Source organism: Penicillium citrinum (assembly GCF_028827155.1).
Source record: "Penicillium citrinum strain IBT 23319 chromosome Unknown utg000009l:1.0-4274883.0:1.0-4276374.0, whole genome shotgun sequence".
Lineage (NCBI taxonomy): Eukaryota > Fungi > Ascomycota > Eurotiomycetes > Eurotiales > Aspergillaceae > Penicillium > Penicillium citrinum.
The window spans coordinates 1,484,243-1,506,175 of NW_026622694.1; the positions used below are offsets into that span (position 1 = coordinate 1,484,243).

Here is a 21,933-nt window from a genome sequence, read left to right on the forward strand (position 1 = left end):
ATTATATTATAGCTTGAATAGCGCTTACCCCGACAAACGGGTGCTGGGGGGAGGAGGAGAGGTGCTACCAGCGCACGATTGTGTTATCAGCAGCGCAGCGAGTCGGTGGGGCCAGTGCAAAAGGCCATGCTAACATAAAAAAAAAAGAGGCAAAGGACAAGATCGACGACGACGAAGGGTGAAACAAAAAATAAAAAAATATTTCAAGAAATTATCATGGGAGATTGTATTCGGTAGAGACAATCAAGACCACAACGAGCATGATCGAAGGGCAGAATCTAGACCTGGGACCTTCGGAACCTGAGGAGCTTCTCCGCATCCAAAGAGCAGATCCGATCCGCACGAAGGGTTCACAGCGTCAGGACGTTGTGGAACCTACGGGACAATAGCCATGGCCCTGAATCAATTTTGGAATATAGTTAAATTAACGGGTGGAAGATAAGAGGATGAAGGAGGAGAAGAGGAAGAAGGAGGAAAGAGGAAAGTAAGGTGTTCAGGAGCGAAGAAGAAGAGAGGGAGGTTACTGTGACGCACATCCGGTGACTCTGCGTGGGTGACTTTTTTGAGGGGGGAACTTTGGGCTCGTCAGCCTACGCCACTCGCAGCTGATCAACAATATTTGGTATGTGGTGAAGTTGGATGATTTATTCTTGGTGATTTAACGGGGCTTTAGATATTTCTTTTTTTTTTTTTAGGTTTAATTTCTTTTTTATATTTATTTCTTTTGGCTGTAATTATAGTAAATCCGGAGATAAAATTCTACAAAGTACTATATATATGTACATACATAGCCCATTAACTACTGTAGTTGATTAGTGGATCCAAACACTCACCGCTTCAGATAAGCCCGCAGCTGACGGCAAGCAGGTGATTGACATTCTTCAAGTCGATTTTTTGATCTTGTTTAATGATATCTAGAGTAATCTAAATCATCCCTTTTGTCTTACCCTCGAAGTCTTCTCTACCAGATGCGATATTTCACTTTTGCAAGTTCAACTGTTCAGTCAACCACAGCTGCCTGATTGATCTATCATATCCTATCGCTGCAGCATCCTGCACGGGCGTCTACGCGAGGCACACCGCGCTCAGGCGTTTTCGGGAGACCCGCACAGCAGAGCCGCAGAGAAATGACGCAACTGAGTACGACAGAGTCTGGAAGTTTATCTCGATGAGTCAAGCAATGTCGAACCTGCATAGGTACAGTTGCCGATTTCATGACTACTAGTCATTAGTACTACTAATTTCTACTAATTATCGTATAGAGCATGAAACCGTCCAAAATCCCATTACATATATATATGTGAATACCGTCTTTAACTACATACCGAGTACACCTGTACTACTCGGGTTTCTACTATTAGGATCCCATTCTGGAGCAGCCATCATGATATCTTTCAAATTACCGCCCGCAGCACGGAAAGTCATACACCCTGGTACTTCAAGTATTCCAAGTGGATTACTAGTATCAGCACAAGTAAAAGTACCTAGCTGCCAACGAATTACCAGGTAACCTTGTCTTGCATGACATTGATGTTCTGCTTGACATTCGAGTCATCTCGTCCCAAAGCGGCTAGCACATCGATCAGCTTCGTCAGGATAGGCTCCAACTCGGATCCCAACGCAATAGGATTTAGCAAATTATCCAGCTTGGTGTTCCGGGAACAGCCCTTGGTGGTGTTGCCTGCAAAGGCAGATTCGACAAAGTTAATGGCATCCGGCAAGGCAATCACTTCAGTGGTTGCGTGGCCACCGTTGCCATACGAGGTGAATTTAATATCCGCACCGTTATCACACCATGAATTGACCATGGCAGAGGCATTCGAGTAAGGAATGACTTCATCCTGTGTAGCATGGTACACGAACACTGGTGCAGTAGGGGTCTCATTTTTATTGACTCCAAGTACATTCTTGCTCAGAATGGATTTGATTGTGGGTTGTTGAAGCAAATCCCAACCCATGGTCTGAACATCCGTGGAGAAGAGTGACATTTCTGGGAAACTGAGGAGATCCCCAACTGCACAGTTGGTCTTAGCAGATTCCAGTGTCTTCCGACCCTTATCAGTCAAGACCTTCTCAATAATGGGATTCAACTCAGCACCGTAGGCACTGGGCATCGCGAGACCAACAACCGCAGGTGGAATGAATCCACTAAAAACGGTGTTGTCGATGAATACCAAAGTACCTGTCAAGTTAGAAGGGGTTCCACCTTGAACCCAACCCTTGACGTCCAATTCAGGGGCATAAGTTGGTTGCAAAGCAGCTGCCCAACCGGTTGCAATGGCACCACCAGAGTAACCTGCGCCAACAACCATGGGATTGTCACTTGTTAGACCAAGTTTCGGGCCAAAGTTGCTCACAGCACGCATATTGTCCAGCACACCCATGCCTTCAAGACGGCCGGGACCGAAAGCAGCGTCGGGTCCCTCGTAATCTGGAGAGGCAACAATATACCCCAGAGCCAGATAAGCCTGAAGCAGCAATTGTTCAGCCGAAGAGATGATGTCGGTCTGGGGTGCCAAAAACTGATAATTGTAGCTGGGATTGCAGACTGTTGCAGAGCTGTCATATGCTGTGTGGAAGGAGACGAATCTGTCTTTCTTGGGTGATGCAGGCTTAAAGACTGTCGTTACTGTCGCAATAGCAGAGCCATTGATAGCAGTCGTGCGATATAGCAGCTGATATGTATCAACTGGGTCAGGGATGAGTCCCAGGAAGGCAACACTGACTTTACGCTGGCGCAGAATGGTCCCGGGGTCCTTCTCTTCAAAACCAGCTGGCGGTTGGTAGAATGGATCATCGGCGGGTGCCTTTGGGAGACCACGAGGCGCAAGTAGAGAGGTTGTCCGCTCAGAGGTAGGTCGAGCAGACGCGATTGTCAACATGAAAGCCATAAAGGCCATCACGATGAGGCGAACCGATGATCCTGTGACAGAGACCATGATGAAGCAACACTAAAGAAGAAATATCTTACTGCTTCGGCTGATTCCTACCGATTAAAAAAGAGGTCGGATGGAATGGAGATAAATATTCACCGCGCCCATCAATCCTGCGAATGTGATCAAGAAGTTTCTGCCGAGGCAGAGGGGTTTTTGGGGTGGAGGGATCGTCAGTCCGGAGTCCATTAGAGAGATGTTCCTGCATTTTGCATCCTGACGGAGCACTGCGGATTACTAGTATACGATGCGAATACGCAATGGTGTGATGATATTATTTGACGATTTAGGCTATAGCAGGTCTTTCAAGTCCACAGTCCTTAATATCGGATCATGTTGATCCAAAGTACTCGGGTAGTTCAAATACTGTGTTTCCTCAACCTTCGAGCCTATTCTGGGGAAAACCCCTGGGGAAACATGGGGCCACCATGAGTGATCGGCGCAAACCCCGCACGAAGAAGCCTTTGCCTTGTTTATGGATCGGCGTTAGGGCTCGCTTGGGGTGATTCGGACACTGCCGGAGTGAAGTATGTATTGTAGTTGGTTGTAGTAGAGATTTGATAGCATCCTTTCTAAACCCTTGGCTGGCTGAGTAACCGCTGTATCTCATAATTGCTCAATTGTGTATTAAATCACCTAGCTTTCATCTATATTTTAAACAATTTTTGGGGTCCACCCCTGTCTTATGGACTACTAGTCCTACTGGAAATCAAAATGATGATCTCCCGACCCAAAAATTGAAATCCCTTTTTTGTCTTTATTTTTTTCAGGAACAGGAAACCCATTTATTGGCTTTCGGTGTTTAATGTCTGGGCTTGGTTGTCATAATATAGGATCATTCTTCAAATCTCAGTGCCTGCAGCCGTCTCTCATTAGTTTGATATCGGCGCATATCAATATAAAAACCTCGCGATGGCGCATTGCTACCTCATGGCCAAACCCCGCACACGCCGAACATTTCCCTGCAGGATAGTCGCAATGCTTTCCAACCTTGGAAGTAGAGATTTCATATCCTCGCGAGATTAATAGCGCTACACATGTCAGAAATAAATCCAATATATTATAGTTCCAACGACATACCTCGGAACGGAGCCACCAAGACCACCTGGTCATGGGCGGACTGTCCAGATGTATGGTATCCTAGGCTGGTAAGGTTTGTGTACTTCAATGTGCCCTGATTTTGGGCTTCCGTTCTTCATGAGCGCAAAAACTTCCGATGGCTACCAAGCTGTGCCTTTCTGGCCGTGTAGTGGAAGATAAATTGTAAGAAAATTTTTATCTTATGAGACGAAATTGTATTCCGATAATGATAATAATTGGAAATCTATTCGAGCTGTCTTTCTCTCCCAAGTTGGGAGAGAAAGACAAAGGTCCTTATCACCAAGTCAGTATGATGAGGTCGTACCATAATTACTACTACGGGCCGCACTTCTTGAAATTAAACCAGCAGGTAAATATCAGAGAAAAGGAGAGCCGGGGCGACATTCTTTCTGAGATGTCCGCAATAATCTCTCAATTGGAAGTGTAATGTAACTCCACTATACACTAGTCCAGAAATGTTTGATCTAGTTGTACACTTTGGCATCCAATCCAGGAAGAATCTCCAGATCCTTGGAGCCGTAAGTATACTTCCCATCATCGGATACCTTGACATCTCTATTTCGTCGCTGCTGCTGCGTCTGTCGGACTTTAACCCACTGCTCAGTGGTGAGATGCTGGCCAAGTTCAGTAAAGACATTCTGTGTCAATCCAAGTCGTTTCAGAAGTGGACTGTTCGCGATGGGGTCCAGAACGATATGATTGTTTGGTCTAGTTCAAATTAGCCTTCCTAACCTTCGAAATCTCCGGGAAAACGATAGAAGAAATGGAATGGCCCAAATTTCACGGATGACCCATATCCACCTTGGTATGCTGGTATTGACTTACCGTGCAAAATACAACACGCCTAGTCGGTCAACATGTGCCTGATCCGCAGGAGGCGCATGTACCCGATGGATACTAGACTTGATCAATCCACCCGTAAGAGCAGTCAAAGCATCGCATGTGTTGATCGTGATAGTTCCATCCTGCGGTCGAACCCACTTCCAATCCCCCTCGGAGTTAAGAATTTGCAGGGCGGCCACTGGCTGCCGGAAGAGCAGTGTGACTGTTCCCAAATCCGTGTGACCGGGACTATACAAGCTTCCAACTTTCTTGTTTTCCTCGGCGCTGCGAGCTGCATAGTGCATGTAGCGCAGATGGTCTTCTCCACGGACATCATATTGGTGATCGCGAACCAGCTGTTCTTCATCATCAAGCTCGAGGAGAATGGCGAATAGACGGAGTAGTTTTTCGACTACCTCTGTGTGGCATTTCTAGTGAAGAATTTATTAGCTTTCGCCATATACCATATCTGAACCGGGCCCATTACCCGACTAAATGCTTCTATCTCAGCGATATTATCGGCAAGGACAGCTGGTTGCTGTCGTTGATGATATCCATCAAACTTAGGAATGTTGTACACCTGCACATTGTCTTTTATGCCGTTGCCGAGACTAGCCAAGTGTCAGTAAATGAGGTCTCGCCTAGACATAGTGTTACGAATAGCTGTGAGTCTTACATGCGATGACCAGCCGGTCGATACCCGTTATATTCACCCTTTACGAGGTCATCCGCATTGTGATATTTGAGTTTCTCCTCAAGTGGAAGCGCATAGAATTCACGACCAAAAGCAAATTGGCGATCGACCTCTTCTTGGCTGATGTTAAAATTCTTGACATAGAAGAATCCTAAGCGTACCCGATTCCATAGTCAGTTACCGCAAATCGAGGCGAACGTAAGAAGGGACTTTATAACTACTTCATACTCACCAACGTGTCGAACTGCATGCTCAAGCTTTTTGACTAAAGATTCTTTGCCTCCAGGCTGCTCATATTCACTTAGATCGAGGGTGATAAGCTCAGCCCAGTCCACTGGATTGCGGTTAGTGTCAACCTGGGAAACACGGGAAGGATACGCCCACAGTCTTCTTTGGTCACAGGTACATGATCATATCTGTCAATGATTTTCCCAGGCATGTTGATATTGTATGGTTGTGACTTATTTTCAAATTCAAGTTTCAGTATCTCAAGTGATGGTCTCAAGTAGCTAATGTACAATATGAAGGTACTTGTGAGCAAACGTTTTGGATATGAGTGAGATATAAGAACTAGTTCGAACAAGGTCTCGAAGGATAATATCGACCCCGCACTTCTGCGCAACATATCATTAGCAGTATCTTCTCCTAGTACAGTATGAATAAAGCACGCCATAAAGTCATCGAATGAGAGACAGCTTGAAAGTGATACTGGTTAATCTCCGGCTGGAAAACCATCCGCTCGATTTACTCATTAGGCACGCCATTACCCGTGGAAATGTCGCAGCCAGCATGTTTCAGCAAATGATTCTATCCGTCACCCTTTCAGAGCATTCAATTCTGCTTTAGTTTGTGCTTAATGTTGTCTAGAGCTGATCTCGGCACTTGTTTCTCTCGGATAGATTTCGATGGCGACAAGACGCGGGGCGATTACAAGAAAGCCACGAGATAATACTAGAATGTAGATGTGTAAAAGTTATTATCAGATGATGAAGAGTTGAGAGTTCAAAATAAACACCATCCCAGCTACACGTAGAGGTAATTTGAAAACATTAAAAATTCTCCGAAGGAAGCCCAGCTTTGTGTGAAACCACCTTAGCAAAATCGGCTCTACTGCGGGCAGTGTACCGTCTATCATGTCTGAGGCGAAGCAATCGTCGGCACGTCCGTCGTTATTGGGGGTCTTCAAAGAGATATTCAATTGGTATCCATCAGCATATCCCTCCGAAGAGAGAAAGTGAGTAGATTCCAGACTTGCTGGGACTTACATGACCATGAAGTTGACCATTTAGATTGCTGTTCAAGCTTGATTTGTCTATTTTAATATTCGCTTGTCTATGCTGTAAGAGGATCCCATTCAGGCTCTTAAGGTATTGTACTAACCTTTTTGCAGTCTTTGTAAAATACTTGGGTACGAATCATAGTATCTAATGCGCCGGGGTACCGATCAACTAATCCTATTATAGACCAAACAAATATTAGCAATGCCTACGTTAGCGGGCTGAAGGAAGACTTCGGTCTGTATGGAAATGAGCTGAATTACTTTAATGTTTGCTATTTCACTGCATATGTGGTATTTCAAGTGCCTGGCCTTTTGTTAATGTCCCGCCCAAGTCTGTGCGTTTAGCTTGTCGCAACCAATCGACTACTGAAGAATTTACTGACTGAGTCTAGAGCTCGCTGGCTATTACCTGGATTGGAAGTACTATGGGGAATCTGTACATTTGCCCAAAGCCGTGTGACGAACGTCCATCAGATCTATGCACTGCGATTCCTCGTCGGCGCACTTGAGGCGCCTGTCTTTGCGGGAACTCATTTTATCCTAGGTATGTCTTCCAAAGCGCATAAAATACAAACGTTAACCAGTTACTCTCTTTGATTCAGGCTCATGGTATTCCGGGCCAGAGCTTTTCAAGCGAGCGGGTGCCTGGTTTATCTGTAATCCACTTGGGTCCATGGTGAGTGGATATTTGCAGGCCGCAGCATACACAAATCTGTCAGGAGTTTCTGGCATGCCGGGTTGGAGATGGCTTTTCATTATCGACGGTATATTCACTATTCCCGTCGCGTTGATCGGATTTATCATCTTCCCCGGCATTCCAGACTCGCCACGACCTTTCTACCTTTCGGAAAGTGATATCTCGCTGGCAAAGGAAAGGGCGGCCAGGGCGAAGATCCGGCGACCAGGGAAGCTTGGACTAGATGTCTTCAAGCGAACATTCAAGAGATGGCGTATTTGGGTGTTCATCTTCTGTTATGCGTGAGTTTGACTAGAACCACTCCATTGCAGGATCCCGGATGGACCGTACTCACATCTCCCATAGATGCATGATCATCTCAGCATATCCATCGTCATACATGAATTTATGGCTAAAGGCAGAGGGTTACTCCGTGACTCAAATTAATCAGTTGCCTACTGTGGTGTATGCGATCACTATTATTGCCTCATGGTTGGGTGCGACTCTGGCATCGATATACCCTCCATGGATCATCTATACCTTGGCATCAGTTTGTGTTCTCTTCTCGACGCTTTGCATGATCGTATGGACTATTCCTACGGCATTGAAGTAAGTCCATTCTTTTATATTATCTTTTCGCGGGGAAAAGAGCTGACGCGACGAATTTTAGGTTCTTTGCGTGGTATCTTTTTGGCATTTCAGGGTGTTTGAGTCCGATCCTGTACTCGACAGTGAATACCATTGTCAAAGATGACTCTGAAGAGCGAGCCTTGCTTATGGTATGTCAAAATATCATCCCCGGCTGTATAACTTGGGTTCATCCAGTTTTGAGAGCCGGGCGTAAGGATATATCTCCAAGCTTTTGACTGACTTATTACATCGGCTAGGGATCTATGATGACCTTTGGGTACTCGTTCAATATATGGGTTCCGCTTCTCCTGTTTCCGACGGCTGGTCCAGACGGTGCTCCAAGATGGAGAAAAGGCTGGCCTGTGACCTTTGTATTCTATTTTCTTCTATGGGCTGGTTTCATAGCTGCTATTCTCATCCACCGACGGTACGAACACCGTTAACGCTGTTGGGGAAGACCAGCAGTGCGCATTTTGAACAGGGCTAACTTTATCCACAGGGATCAGCGAAAGAACAAATCCTCTGATTCCGATCAAAGTGATGTAGATGAAGAGACTGTTGTCATTGATGGAGTAGATACAAAGATATCTAGAGAGAGAGCTCTGCAGGCAGGGAGTTCAGAGTCTCCATCAGTAAGAGAGAGTTAAGCAGTGACTCATAGTTCCAGAGTTACATAGTGTATACCTATACACTGTGTAACATAAGTAGGTATTTTAAGCACTACTAGTAGTAGTACTATTATCCCACTATGAATAGTGACTATCTTGGTAATCTATCTAGAAGTTTCACAATAATATCCAACTTGCTTAAATATTCAACATATCAATATCAGTACTCTATACTGTTAGAAATTATTCATTACACTAATTATAATAATAATAATAATACAACATGCAATTATATACCTAATATACTCAGTATACTAGCTATTAATGTCTATGGTATACATCTGATATCATCCAATCATCCGACTTAAACAATTCGCTGCCACTCGTCGATTGTCTTTTGGCCGCATGGAGGGACTGGGTTGATTTGATTGGTGGATTGTGCGTTCCACAGGAACATGACGGAGCGAATCGATAAGAAAAGCCACGCTGCCCCCCCGCGCGCGTTTGCTTCTTGCTTCTTGACTCTTGACTCTCTCTCTCACATCTCTCTTCGCCTCGACGTTACTTTCGACTCTCATCAGCCAGAATACTACTACTCTGGAAAGCATTATACACATCAAGCAGCTCGCCGAACCTCCACTTCCTCCATTCGGGACACCCTGCGTCCCGGTCATCGCCACTGCGCGGCTTCTCCGGGCACACATGAGCAAGCTTTGGGAATTTTTTATTCAAGATGATGTCGAGAGCTTCCAGCGGCTCCTCGAGAGTCCGGACCCGAAAGGTACACGCGCCGATGTAAATGCTCGTGATCATTATGGTAGGACGCTGCTACACCATGTCGCTTCGTCGCCGAAACCTACCGCCAACACCTTTGCGCGCGCACTACTCGACGCCTATCCTTCGCTCGATATTTATGCACAGGACTATGAAAGTGGTTGGACAGCTTTACACAGGGCATTGTATGCGGGAAACGCTTCAATCGCGCGGGCGTTGATGATTCGCGATAATGTGTCAGATTTCACGAGGCTCGCCAATAGCAAATCCGCTCACCACCAAAGCGGTACTCTGATCAAGATCAAGGATCGTGAAGGATACTCTCCATTTGACGTTTATGGTGCAACCATTACATCTCGTGATATCAAGCAGATACTCTCCAAAATCCCCGGCTCGAGAATTTCCCACGAACTAGAGAACGATGCGGCCTCCAACGCCACATCACACGAAGACGACGAAGAAGAGATTGGCTCATTCATGCACGGAAACACCGGAGACCCCAGAATAGACTTCTCCGCGGATGAGATTTTTACCTTTGGAAGCAATAAGAATTTGAATCTTGGACTTGGAGATCAGGATGATCGACAGTTCCCAGAACGTGTTACCGTCCAGCGCCCCGATCATCTACTCCATCGCTTCTATCGGGAATATGTGGAACGCATGGAAAATGCAGGACTCGAAGACCTGCTCAATCCTGATTCGGAAGAGTTGCCAGCCATTATAACAAACAAGCCCATCAAATACCGAAATATGGTCATGTCAAAGTTACATACTGCCATCATCACGGATGATCCAGAAGCAAATCTATTTATGTGTGGCTTTGGGCCCGGTGGTCGTCTTGGAACCGGTGATGAGTCAACAAGGTTCACTTTCGTCTGTATCGAAACCGGTGGCCTGGCAGGTAAAGCGGTTGTGTCTGTCGCTTTGGGCCAAGACCATAGCCTTGCTATCACCGATACAGGCGAGATCTTCAGCTGGGGAAGTAACACATTCGGCCAACTAGGCTATAGCTTGCCCCGGACAAGCAACAGAAATGATGTCCCGATCCAGACTACTCCTCGGCAGATCTTCAATGCCTTCAAAAGAGAGAGGATAATGGGTGCAGCAGCATCGGCTATACATTCCGTAGTCTTCAGCGACTCGGGTCTTTATACTTTCGGCAAGAATGAGGGTCAATTAGGACTTGTTGACTCCGATGCAAGGTCTCTCGAAGTTCAAATTACCCCTCGCCGTGTGGGAGCGTCCCTGTTTCAATGTCCTATCCAGACGGTTTCTGCCATTGACCGTGCCACGGCTGTTTTGCTGCAGAACCATGAGGTGTGGGTATTCTCTCAATATGGGTACTCGAAGCTTTCCTTCCCTCTAGAAGCCAGCTCTAGCTTTATTCGCGATAGCTTCATGGCGACGCGGTATGACCACTCAGTCAACCGTGTAGTCAAACTTGCCAGTGGGGGCAATACGATTTGTGCATTGTCTAGTTCCGGAGAGGTCTTCACTGTTGAGGTTAACAAGCCACAAAACTCGTCGACGTCGACATCTACGACAAATCCAGTTAAGATACGCAACTCATTGGCCTCACCTTTGAGGGCATGGTCTGTGAAGAAGTCTCACATGGCGGCAAGCGATGTTGACGTGGGACAGGATGGGTCTATCATCATTTGCACCACCTCTGGGACAGCTTGGCGAAAGGAAAAAAGAACCAAGCGCAAGGATGGCTCTTCTAAGGACTACAAGTTTGCACGCATACCGGGCCTGTCTCGAGCTATAGCTGTGCGCAGCAATGCATTCGGAGCATATTCGGTGGCGCAGCGCGATTGTGATGTGACCCGAGAACAAGTGCACATTGGTCGGAGCACGCTGTGGGATGACCTGCTACCTCTCTCACCGTTTGTCCTTCCTGCAATCGAAGATATTGACACGATTCTTGACGCCACAGACGATCACATCGCGCTTTCAGCAGGAGTATCACTCAAAAAGGCCATTCTTTTCTCTTCGGACATTGAAAGTCAATTCCTGTCTTTGCAGTCTACTGGAACTATTTGGATGACAACATCAAATTCCGATCTGCGCATCCCAGCACATCAGTTTCTCCTTTCTGGGCGAAGTCCCGTCCTTCATAAGGCGCTTCAAGAATTCCGGTTATCATATTATTCATCTGTGACTGATCTTCTTGACATTGAATATGACAAAGACGGACAAACGCAAATCCGGTTCCAAGGAATTGACTTCCTGACCGTGATGAATTTGATCTTCTTCCTATACACTGATGGTATCCTCGATGTCTGGCACCTCGCGAAGACTTCACCCGCAAATGCGGCTCGATACCGTCAGGTACGTACCGAAGTTATGCGGGTTGCCACGCAGCTTGGTCTTCCGACGCTAGAACGCGCCGCGAGATTGATGGTCGAGCCCCAACGAAGCCTGAAAACAGACATGGCTCTTGCAATCAATAATCCTTCTTTCTTTGACGATGCCGATGTGATTGTTCAATTGAAGGGCGAGAATCTCAAGATGCATAGCCAAGTCATTTGCCAGCGCTGTCCCTTCTTCGAGGCCTTGTTCCATGGCCGTTCTGGAGGTAGATGGTTAGCATCCCGGCGGACTTCTGACAAAGTAGTGTCCGTCGACTTGAAGCATATCGATCGATCTATATTCGACTTCGTCTTGCGCTACGTCTATTCCGACGCAGAGGAACAACTGTTCGATCAAGTCCGCGTCAAGACAATGGAAGACCTGATTGACTTGCTTCTGGATGTGATGTACGTTGCCAACGAATTGATGATCGACAGACTATCACAGGTCTGCCAGAAGATGATCGGTCGTTTTGTAAACACTCGCAACATCTCATACCTTCTCAACTCAGTTGCCCCCATCTACGTGGCGGAACTCAAAGAGGCTGCTTTGGAGTATGTCTGCCTTGATCTGGAGAGCATGCTTGCGAACAAGTACTTGGACCTGGACGATGCCTTACTGGGGGAGCTTGACTTGGTCTGCCACGAGAATCAATTGGCTTGCTTCCCAATCTCGCGAGGGCGTAACTCCGATGCATATGTCCTCGAGAAGTATCCAGAAATTGTCAGCTCTGTTGAGACAGACAAACAACGACGCATTGATGCAATGGCTTTACAGACGCGGTTAGATCATAGAGAATCGTACGATATGCGACCACGACAAACTGCGAATGACAGAACGCCGGTTTCCGCCAAAAAGGGGAAGGTCAGCACTCCCAAAGATCTTCGGAGCTCAGCCACCAGTCCTATGTTGAAGCCTAGACAGTCAACTGGGGACTTGATGTTTCAAATGGATGACGAGGCTTGTCTGTCACCGAGTGATTTGTCGAAAGGCAAAGCCGCTTTGCGTGGTGTGGGACCGAGTGACAGTCCATATCCCGAGTCTCCAGCTCTTGGGACAAGTATACCAGAATCCATTGAGGAGACTAGTTTTTTGGACGCCCAAATGTCATCAAATCGAGATGCTTTGCTATCAGAGTCTCCAACCGAATCGAGATCTCTTGCACTTAATCAGAAGCGTTCTTTGGGGTCACCGGCTGAGACTTCGGCGCCGTGGGGCTCACCTGGGATACCTAGCGGCAAAAAGGATCTCAAAGATATCATGGGCGAAACTTCGCAGTCTCGCGTATCTAATTTGACTTTGGGAATGTCCGGTCGTCGTGAAAGCAGCAGCAATTTCACCCAAAAGATTTCTCAAAAGGACCGTAAGAAGATGCAACAGCAGCAGATGCAAGAGATGCTCGCTGCACAAGAAAAGGCCAAAGAAGCATCACGGAATCCATGGCAATTGCCCCCGCCAGCTGCCCCAGCTACCCCAGCTACACCTACCAAAGACCCTCTTCCAGGTCAAGCCATTACTAGTCCACCTACCTCTGGACAGAAACCTGCCCAAAGGCCGGCCATGACTATGCGCCAAACCGTAGCGGGAACACCACCTCCGCGGTCGAAACCTGTCGCAACTCCAGTGCAGTCACAAGGTCGCACTGTTTCAGCAAATATCCAATCACCTGCCTCTAAACCCTCGCCATCCTCTCAAAATTCTCTCCCAAAAACATCTCCTCGCCCTTCAGTCCAGTCAATCCGCCACATTCCACGTCCTGATATACATGCAACATCTCCATCTGCTTCATCTGGTTCCTTCTCGTTGGCTTCTATCCTTCACCAACAACAAACAGAGAAGGACGAAATCCGAGAAGCTGCTACAGCAAAACACAATCTTGATGAAATTCAAGCCGAGCAAGAATTTCAACAATGGTGGGACCAAGAAAGTAAACGTGTTCAAGGTCTCTTGGATCCCGAACCTTCCCAGCAGCAAGAGCAACAGCAACGGGGCGGTGGAAAAAGTGGACGTGCTGGTAAAGGTACGGCTACTCCTGGAAAATCACGCAGACGTGGAGGCAACAAGACTTCTGCATCTGAGCAGCCTGTACCTCAAGGTAAACCTCAGAACCAGAAACAAGCTCAATCTACCCCGAAAAAGGGTGTGAATGGGCATGGATCATCACAGCCTCGGGACTCTCCTGCTGGAACGGCTGGAAATCATGTTACAGGGAAGGATGCACGCCGCGGTGGAAAACATCGTGGCAAAGGCAAAGATAGGGGTAATCAGGGTTAAACATGGGGTTGTTTGATTTCATTTTCGCCCTGGGCAAAGCGTTCTCGGGTCTACCAAGCGTTGGAGTGCCCAATACTTGACTCTCTATGTCTTCATGTCAATGGTTAATTTCCATTTCTAACAATTTCTTTCTACTTGTGACTCACTGCGTCTTAGTGGGTTGTTGTTTCAACGCTATAGTTTAGGGTGGTTTCTTGTATATGCTCTTTTTTTTTCAAGTATATGGCGCTTTGGGGACACGGTATACTATTTAGTGTCGCTATGATAGATTCTGCTCTGGATTTCGGGCTAATAATAGTACGATAGATCTTGAGTCTCCTCTGGTTCATTGGGTGCAGAGATACTACGGGTTATCAATACATGGTAATCATGATTTCAAGTTCTACATTGTAGCTCTGTTGTCAAGTAGATCACCACCTGCACCACTTATTTGGAAGCACGAAGTACTGAGCACAATAGACACGGTTCAAGATGATAAGGGTAATCTTGCCAGCGCGGACATTGTAGTGAATTGATTGATTAAATACGATAATACCAAGCCCGGTGAAAAATTAAGTAGGTAAGCTCGAAGAACAAGAATATAGCCCGAGAACTCTTCCATGCTAATCCCAGAAACGCATTCAAACCCCCCCACAAGTGACTCCTAATACTCCCCACGTCGTTCCCACCGTACAGTCGCCGGTTGCATAGGTCGAGAAAAGAGCGACTATACAAAAAAATCAGCATCATAGCAAAGAAGGAGAGAGTATAAAAAGAAAGTCAACACATACCGAATAATCCGTCTCGGGAACACCCTCTCTATCGCCAGGCTCATAAAACCGAAAATTCCTCACCAGGGTAGCAACAATAACAGTAAGATTCAAGTACGCGAATTTCTCCCCAATACATCGGTGACGACCCGCTCCAAAAGGTAAATAAGGACTCTTCGTCCCCTTCGAAACAACCCCGTATCCATAATCAATTGTCTCACCATCATCTTCGACCTCTGTCCGTGATTCCCAACGGTGTGGATCCCAGGTCATTGCGTTTCGAAAGTGTTTCTCGTCTCGGGTTGTTACGCCGGGGGAGGCGAGGAGGGTGTGACTGGTTGGTATAACGTATCTTGTTCCCGGAACGGGCAGGGGATTTTTCACCTTACGCATGAGTGTATGAATTGAGTTGTGGATTCGAAGGGTTTCCTTTATGACGTTTTGATGTAAGGGGAGTTTCTCCATGTCTTTGTATGATAGCGGAGGTAATTCATTTCCGAAAGCATTTACTTGCTCGGTGTATAGTTTCTCTGTCATTTCTGGTTCCGAGGCTAGACGCAGGAAAATCCAGCAACTTATTGAAGAGGATTGATGTTGTCCAGCCATTAAGAGGGTTATCATCATGTGGGCGATTTCTTTATCTGGAACGGGTGTACCGTCGCGGTAGACGCTGCGTATCAAATTCCAGATCATGTCTTGAGTTTGGTCTGTTTCGGGGATAGTTGACTTTCGACGATCTCGGATGATTTGGAGGTAGATTTCGCGCATGCGGGCGTGAGCAATATCTCGCTTGCGATTTCGAGGAAGTGGTACCCAGGGTAACATGAAGTTGATAGGATGAAAGCCAAGATCGAGATCGTGGTAGAGGCTGGCGAATTCGGATGTTAGTTTGGCGCGAACTTCGTCACCCTGTAAGGTTCGTCCAGCTGTGAATATGGTGATTTCGGCCATTGTAGAGCTGAGGTCGACGATGCCTGTCTTGCCCTTGAATTTGCCTGATGATTTGATGTATTGTTTGACTTCTTCTTCGATAAGGGGAACGTAGGATTCAAGGGCGGTTTGGCTTAGGCCAAATTTGATGAACTGAATGTAGTCTCTGGTTAGTCTTTTGAGCTATGGTATGGTGATAGGACTGGGATGGGTAACTTTACCTTCTTCTGCTCCATTAATTTGGAATTTGGACAATCGTATACCACGTCAGTGCCGAATACAGGAGTTGTCAATTTGCCATAGACCTCCTCCGCATTGACATCCTTCAGTTTACCATTCAGGATGAATTCATTGCCTTCAGTCCCAAGGTAAACGGTCGTCTTTTTGCCGAGAAGTATGAAAGTAAAGATATCTCCGTGCTGTGTCGGTCTATTAGTACTGCGTCACCAAGGACCACCACAAGTATCTATCTACATTGCGGCACATTCCAACGTACTTTCTGACGACAAGCAAAGAAGAACTGGTACGGATCCATGCCATAGGATATCGTGCTTCCCAGTATAGGAAACCAGTGGAATACAACTGGAGGTTCATTGCGGTTGTACAGGAACAACTGATTGAACACATTCAGCAAGACGGATATCAATACTATCCCAAGAACATAAGCCGAGACACGGGCAATTTGGCCCACGACCAGAGGAGCAAGAATATCCATAATGCTTTCAAAAAAGATCACAAAGATGAAAATAATAAAGATGGAATGAGAAGGTGTACTTGTATACTCTTTTTACATGGACAAATCATGGGGAGTCCATTGGGCATTACTCATCTTAGGGCTAGAGGGGTCACGCCATGGACGATCCCCGGAAGTCGGGACTGCCGGTGCCAAGATCAGAGAGAGGGTTGCAATTACAATTAGCGCATGTCTGAGAGGGTCAAGAGGTATGTTCATGATGGATGCGAAACGCCTGAGGCATCCCGGGGGAAATATAATGTAGAAAATAGAACGTAGGAAAAGAACCGCCAGAAAGATAAGAACGCCCAGGGAATTGCAGATAGTAATGGATGTCATTAGCGTAAAAAGATGGGGGTATGGGTTTGTCCGGCGTCCATTACCCAGATGTAGCTACCTCACGACTCTCCCACATGCGACGGATCATCATATCGGCTTGGCTAACTTGTGGGAAGTCTTCGGTATCTTGGTCTCCGGTCAGGCCATGCCCATGCACAGCCTCATCAGACGTGGAAAGGATTCGGTGGGAAGGGTGAGAAGATCTAGTTGCCTGCACTACGTCTGCAGACTCGCTTTGAGTGGCTGGGTCCTCCGAGGTGGAGGATTGTGGGTCACGTAGTTGTGACTTTGATTCTGAACTAGATCCAAGTCCACTGGGACGTTTGCCTTGCTGAAGAAGGGGTAATGAAGGGGCCGACTTGACGGGCTTTCCAAGCGCAGATGCCTGTTCCGCACTAACAGCTCGACTTTTGGATGAACGGGCGATGGCGCGTAGTCGGTTGAAGCTATCACCCGTGGGCGATTGGAATCGTCGCACCGCCGTCAGCTCTAGAGAAACTTTTTCATAGGCTTTTCGAGTCTGTCGAGATTCGCTGTCTTGTCCTACAGCTCCTCCCGGGCGAGCACTGCCGTTGATTCCTCTATTTACTTCGAAGGCTCCAGCACCGGGGCGTGGCTGGTTGACTGCCATCTCCATGGCAGCCGATGACGTCGTTGGGGTCGCTCCATGGTTGTCCGGAGGAGAGTCGTTGAGTGTAGCTGTACGCTGAAGCCAGAGTTTCTGTTGAGTTCGTGAAGGTAAGTCTGCACCCAGTGGTCGAGCTGGAGACGCAGCTGCCTTTCCAGCGCCTCGGTTGGGTGATGGTGGTGTTTGTGGGTGGTAATGTGGCAGAAAAGAAGATGGGGTATTGGGATCAGAATCAGTGCGCGATGATGCTTGGTTGGCCGATTTGTTGCTCACAATGAACCGGGAAACACCGCCCTCCATCGAAGAGGAAGTAGCTTGAGGCTGACTGCCAGGGGCCATAGCAAAACTGGGGTTGGAGCTTGCCATCGTTCGTCGATTGTTTTTTTCTTGGGCCAGGTTTACAGAGGCACTGCGTGACGCGGGATCTTTGGGCGAAGGTTTGGCCATCGCCGAAATGGAAGACATGGCTGGGGGCGCTTTCGCGGAGTGGGAAGGACTCAGCAAACGGCTGGCGATATCGCCTTGGTCAACAGACTGATCAAGTCCTTGCTTACTGTCCTCTTGTTCGTCGGCGTCTGCGTCTTCGTTTACGTCCTCTTCGTCGAGATCAGAGTGGTTGCGAGCAAATTTGTTCGTTATAGACTCGGGGAGGCTGGTAGCGCGGGGGATTTGCGGGTATGGTCGTTTCACAAATGTAAGAGGATCAACGAGAACTTGGGTATTTTCGACGCTAGGATTGGAGGGCACGACTGAGTTGCGCCGCGTACTTTCTGGTGATTGTGTGGTGTCTTCCCACTCGGCGTCGTCGTTATCGTCATCGCCCAGCTCAAATCCCACTGTCTTCTTCCCGGTGCTCGATAACGGGCGTTGGGAAACGAGAGCCTTCTTTCCCACGGCCGAGTTGTTGCGTCTTAATACGGGTGTAGAGTTATTCCGTTTCATAGAATGATTCTTTGGGTGATCCTCCAAATCTCCATCCCATCGGACATGTCCCTGGGCTTTGGGGCTACCCACGGGAGTCGCCGGGGCGGACTTCTTGCGGTGGTGGTTTCGACCAGTCGTCTCGGGGCCGCCAAGTTGAAACAGTTTAAGTTTGCTCAAGTTCTTCCCAAGCGACGGGTTTCGGTGATGATTGCGGTGACCACCCACGACATGTGCCCGGTGTGCTTTATGGTGGACGGGGGCTTTACTAGTGTGTGACTCGGACAGCTCGTTGGAGTTGGACCGCGTGACGACTGCATGTGAAGAAACCGCTCGACGACCGAGACCCGGGCGCTTGACTGGGGAGGAAGTGTTGTTTGGCATGGCGGCAAAGACCCCAAAAAGGCGGGCGGGTAATCAGCGATGTACACGGGGCGTCGCAGGGGATTGGTCAAGACAATGAGGAGGCACCACCGCAGATGGACGTGCAGGCGAAAAAGCAATAAGGCGTTCAATACTTAAAAGCCGGGAGAGAAGCTACACCGCTCCTATGGAACCCATTCGGGGTTGTGCGATGGGATAGTCGAAAGAGTTGGAAGGTGGAAAGGAGGAGAAGTGAAAGACGTTGGAGGTTGGAGGGTTCGAAGGTTCGAAGACGATCTCGCCGCGAGCGGAACGGAGCCGATGGCGGGTACATTTGCCGGCGGCTGGTTGGTTGGACTACATTAGTATAGAACGAACACTCAATAATACATAGCAGAGTATAGTTGAATATTATGTATACGATAGATTTTTTGAAGTGGATGATATTGTAGACATCTGGTACGTACAATTTGCAGTGAAAAAGGGGGTAATAGTAGGTATCATCAGGTACATAGGTCAAGCGAAGATGACGTCGAAGAACACATGGAGAGAGCAAACAGAGATAGATAACGCCCAGGACAAAAATCAGATGTATGTACGCTACAGTTCAATCAAGCTCTCCTCTACAGCGGGTCGCGCAGGTTGTTGGGTATGGCTAGGTTCCGGATATTGACCTGGTTGGCCTGTCGGTACCTGCGGGTATGCGGACGCCGGCACGGTGTTGTTGGACTGCGGTGGCTGATAGTAGTAAGGCTGGGGCGCATGGCCAGCGGATTGCTGGTGCAGGACTGGAGCAGGAGGTGGCACAGTGGAATATGCCGGGGTATGGACGTGCTCGGGGGACTGTGGACCGGGGGCACTTGGCTGATATTGCGAATCACGTCGCATAACAGGCGATGGTTGGTACGGAGGCTCAGCATGATGGGATTCCTGCTCAGACCGGGACGCATAGTACTGGGCCTGTCCACCATAACCAACGGCACCGGGATCATTGCTAGGTGGAGGTGATCCCAGTGTTGGGTAAGGGTTCTGATCCCAGGTGGGGTTTGGAGGTTCACTTCCAGTAGCTCCGTATTGTGAGCGCGTCGGGTACACAGGGCTTGTAACACCAGCAGGAGGAGCTTCATATCCATTCGTATTCGCTTGCGGTGGTGGTGCATAGGCTGTGCCGGCTGGACTGGAGACGTCGGGAGAATTGCCATAGTAAAAGTTCTCTGCTCCGGATTTCCCATTCGGAGCTTGAGACGGCACGCCAGTCATGCTGGGGTAAGGGGCCGCGCCGGGTACGGCACCATATCCGAGAGGTTGCTGGGAATAGGCGCTGGAAAGACGCTCTTCCAGCATGCGATCATAGTAGCGGACGACCGTTGATAGTTTGGAATGAAGATCTAGTAAAGTATCGTGTTTGCTCATTGTCTCTCCATAGCTCCGAGCTAGCTTAGGTCGCAGAGACCCAATGCTATCATACAGTTCCTGGATTTGAGGCTCTCTGAGGATGGTGCCTGGTGGCTGATGCTGCAATCGATCGACAAGAGTTGAAAAAAGATGAATATTCTCGGCTTCTACGGCGCTGAGCTCGTAGGGATTCTGGACGGCGGGCGTTGGAGTACTTGAAGAGTCGCGTACGCCAGAGTTCGGCTGCGCATTATTCTTCAATGCTGCCGCATGGTTTTGCTTGTGCTCCTCCATATCTCGTAGAGATGCCTCAATTGCAGCCTTGAGATCCGCGTCTTCCTCTTCGGTATCTGTAGGCCCTGCGGCTGCGGCTGTCGATGTCGTCGTAGACGTCGGTTGGGGGACGTTTCCGGTCTGAGGAACGTACCCGGATGGACCTCTCCCTTCTGCCTCTTCCAAGCTCATTTGTAAGGCTCGACGAAGATCATCGTCAAAGCTAGTGTCTGCTTTAGCACCACGGGGTTCCATAGAACTGGATTTGGTGATAGAGTTGTTCTTATATGCCGATCGATCCGATAGACCTGCCGGGGCCAATGCCTTTGAAGTGAGTTTAGTATAGCATCCATCATCGACCCGCACGGGTTGAAGAATTCCGAGATGAGGCAAAGGGATAGTCTTGCTGGAACATTGGGCGTCAAAGACATTCCCACAATTTCGGCAATGGTGCTTTCGGTTCATGAAACTAAAAGCGGTACGACATCGCATACAAACATCCGAGTCAATCCACTCTGGCGGCTAATAGTTGACATTGCAGTTAGTTTTCAGGTTATCCCCGAGCATATAGAGGTAAGTTCTGTACTAACAGCGTTACTTTCCAACATGCTTCCACTTAATTCCGTCTTCGGTGGAAATTGGAACCCCTCATTCTGTAACTTGCGATATGTTTCCCCCAAGTACATTAGATCCATCCGACCTTGCGCGGCCATGGCCCAATCTTGTATAAGCTCAAGAGCCTTTCGTTGAACATCTGGGTTGAGCGGAGCGCCCTCGGCCTTCATCAACGACACCAAATTGTCCATGAACTCGCGGGATGCGATTTCGGCCAGGAAGTGGGTGCCTCCGTTTTTGACACATGTATCGGTTAACTAGAGTGTGAGATATGACTTGATTAGCCTTTGAGCCAGATATCTTATATATGCGAAGACGTTTATCAACCAACCTTCAATGTTGCTAGCTGGATATTGGGGTTGCGGTTTTCTAATCGGCGTTTCAAAGATCTCATGGCATCTTTAGGCTGAACACTTTTGGATCGCACCATATCAGAGATTTCCAAGTTGAGCGCGATGTCCTCTCTGAAAGATTGGTTAGTCCACGAGGTCTTCTATAGCCAAGTTGCTCACCTGCAACTTTCTATTTCTTCGCAAGGCAGAAGGAATAAAGGGCACTGATAACGGCATACAGAGAGGACGCGGTCGCCCGCTCGATCTGCTCATCGAGGGGCGACGCTGAAGAAAACCAGCCGGCCATATTGATGATGAAGAAGAAGTCAAGAGCACGAGGATACGCGCAATCTTGGGATGACCAAACAAGCAAACTGCAGACTAAATCGAAAGTTGACTTTGAATCTAGGATGAGGGGAGCTCTCGGAGGTGAATTGACTAAGCTTCCCAGTGCGTCATCGGCGGTGAGCGGCGCTTCTATTATTATGTTACTGCCTTTCCCCAGACCCGCC

The 21,933-nt window shown here is 47.9% G+C and overlaps 7 protein-coding genes across 7 annotated transcripts; 2 read left to right on the forward strand and 5 right to left on the reverse strand.

Annotated features, from left to right (window-relative positions):
* Positions 1-1,499: 1,499 nt before the first annotated feature.
* N7469_010026 (uncharacterized protein) lies at positions 1,500-2,939 on the reverse strand (the record flags this gene model as incomplete). The annotated part of the gene is made up of 1 exon (XM_056648931.1): positions 1,500-2,939. The coding sequence occupies one exon, from the start codon at positions 2,937-2,939 to the stop codon at positions 1,500-1,502; it is 1,440 nt and encodes a 479-aa protein (XP_056496062.1).
* A 1,559-nt stretch (positions 2,940-4,498) lies between these two features.
* N7469_010027 (naringenin-2-oxoglutarate 3-dioxygenase) lies at positions 4,499-5,989 on the reverse strand (the record flags this gene model as incomplete). Its single annotated transcript, XM_056648932.1, has 6 exons — positions 4,499-4,742; positions 4,860-5,287; positions 5,344-5,467; positions 5,533-5,701; positions 5,783-5,884; positions 5,935-5,989. 6 exons carry the CDS (start codon positions 5,987-5,989, stop codon positions 4,499-4,501), a joined length of 1,122 nt encoding a protein of 373 aa, XP_056496063.1.
* Positions 5,990-6,683: 694 nt separating this feature from the next.
* On the forward strand, positions 6,684-8,782 carry N7469_010028 (MFS general substrate transporter; the record flags this gene model as incomplete). Its single annotated transcript, XM_056648933.1, has 9 exons — positions 6,684-6,784; positions 6,840-6,889; positions 7,014-7,164; positions 7,222-7,373; positions 7,432-7,807; positions 7,872-8,114; positions 8,176-8,284; positions 8,393-8,562; positions 8,635-8,782. 9 exons carry the CDS (start codon positions 6,684-6,686, stop codon positions 8,780-8,782), a joined length of 1,500 nt encoding a protein of 499 aa, XP_056496064.1.
* A 663-nt stretch (positions 8,783-9,445) lies between these two features.
* Positions 9,446-14,143, forward strand: N7469_010029 (BTB domain and ankyrin repeat protein; the record flags this gene model as incomplete). Its single annotated transcript, XM_056648934.1, has 1 exon — positions 9,446-14,143. One exon carries the CDS (start codon positions 9,446-9,448, stop codon positions 14,141-14,143), a length of 4,698 nt encoding a protein of 1,565 aa, XP_056496065.1.
* A 643-nt stretch (positions 14,144-14,786) lies between these two features.
* N7469_010030 (cytochrome P450) lies at positions 14,787-16,537 on the reverse strand (the record flags this gene model as incomplete). The annotated part of the gene is made up of 4 exons (XM_056648935.1): positions 14,787-14,849; positions 14,914-15,975; positions 16,044-16,241; positions 16,319-16,537. The coding sequence occupies 4 exons, from the start codon at positions 16,535-16,537 to the stop codon at positions 14,787-14,789; spliced, it is 1,542 nt and encodes a 513-aa protein (XP_056496066.1).
* Positions 16,538-16,934: 397 nt separating this feature from the next.
* On the reverse strand, positions 16,935-18,827 carry N7469_010031 (uncharacterized protein; the record flags this gene model as incomplete). Its single annotated transcript, XM_056648936.1, has 1 exon — positions 16,935-18,827. One exon carries the CDS (start codon positions 18,825-18,827, stop codon positions 16,935-16,937), a length of 1,893 nt encoding a protein of 630 aa, XP_056496067.1.
* A 579-nt stretch (positions 18,828-19,406) lies between these two features.
* vps27 (ESCRT-0 subunit protein VPS27) lies at positions 19,407-21,728 on the reverse strand (the record flags this gene model as incomplete). The annotated part of the gene is made up of 4 exons (XM_056648937.1): positions 19,407-20,996; positions 21,065-21,346; positions 21,421-21,553; positions 21,661-21,728. 4 exons carry the CDS (start codon positions 21,726-21,728, stop codon positions 19,407-19,409), a joined length of 2,073 nt encoding a protein of 690 aa, XP_056496068.1.
* Positions 21,729-21,933: the final 205 nt, after the last annotated feature.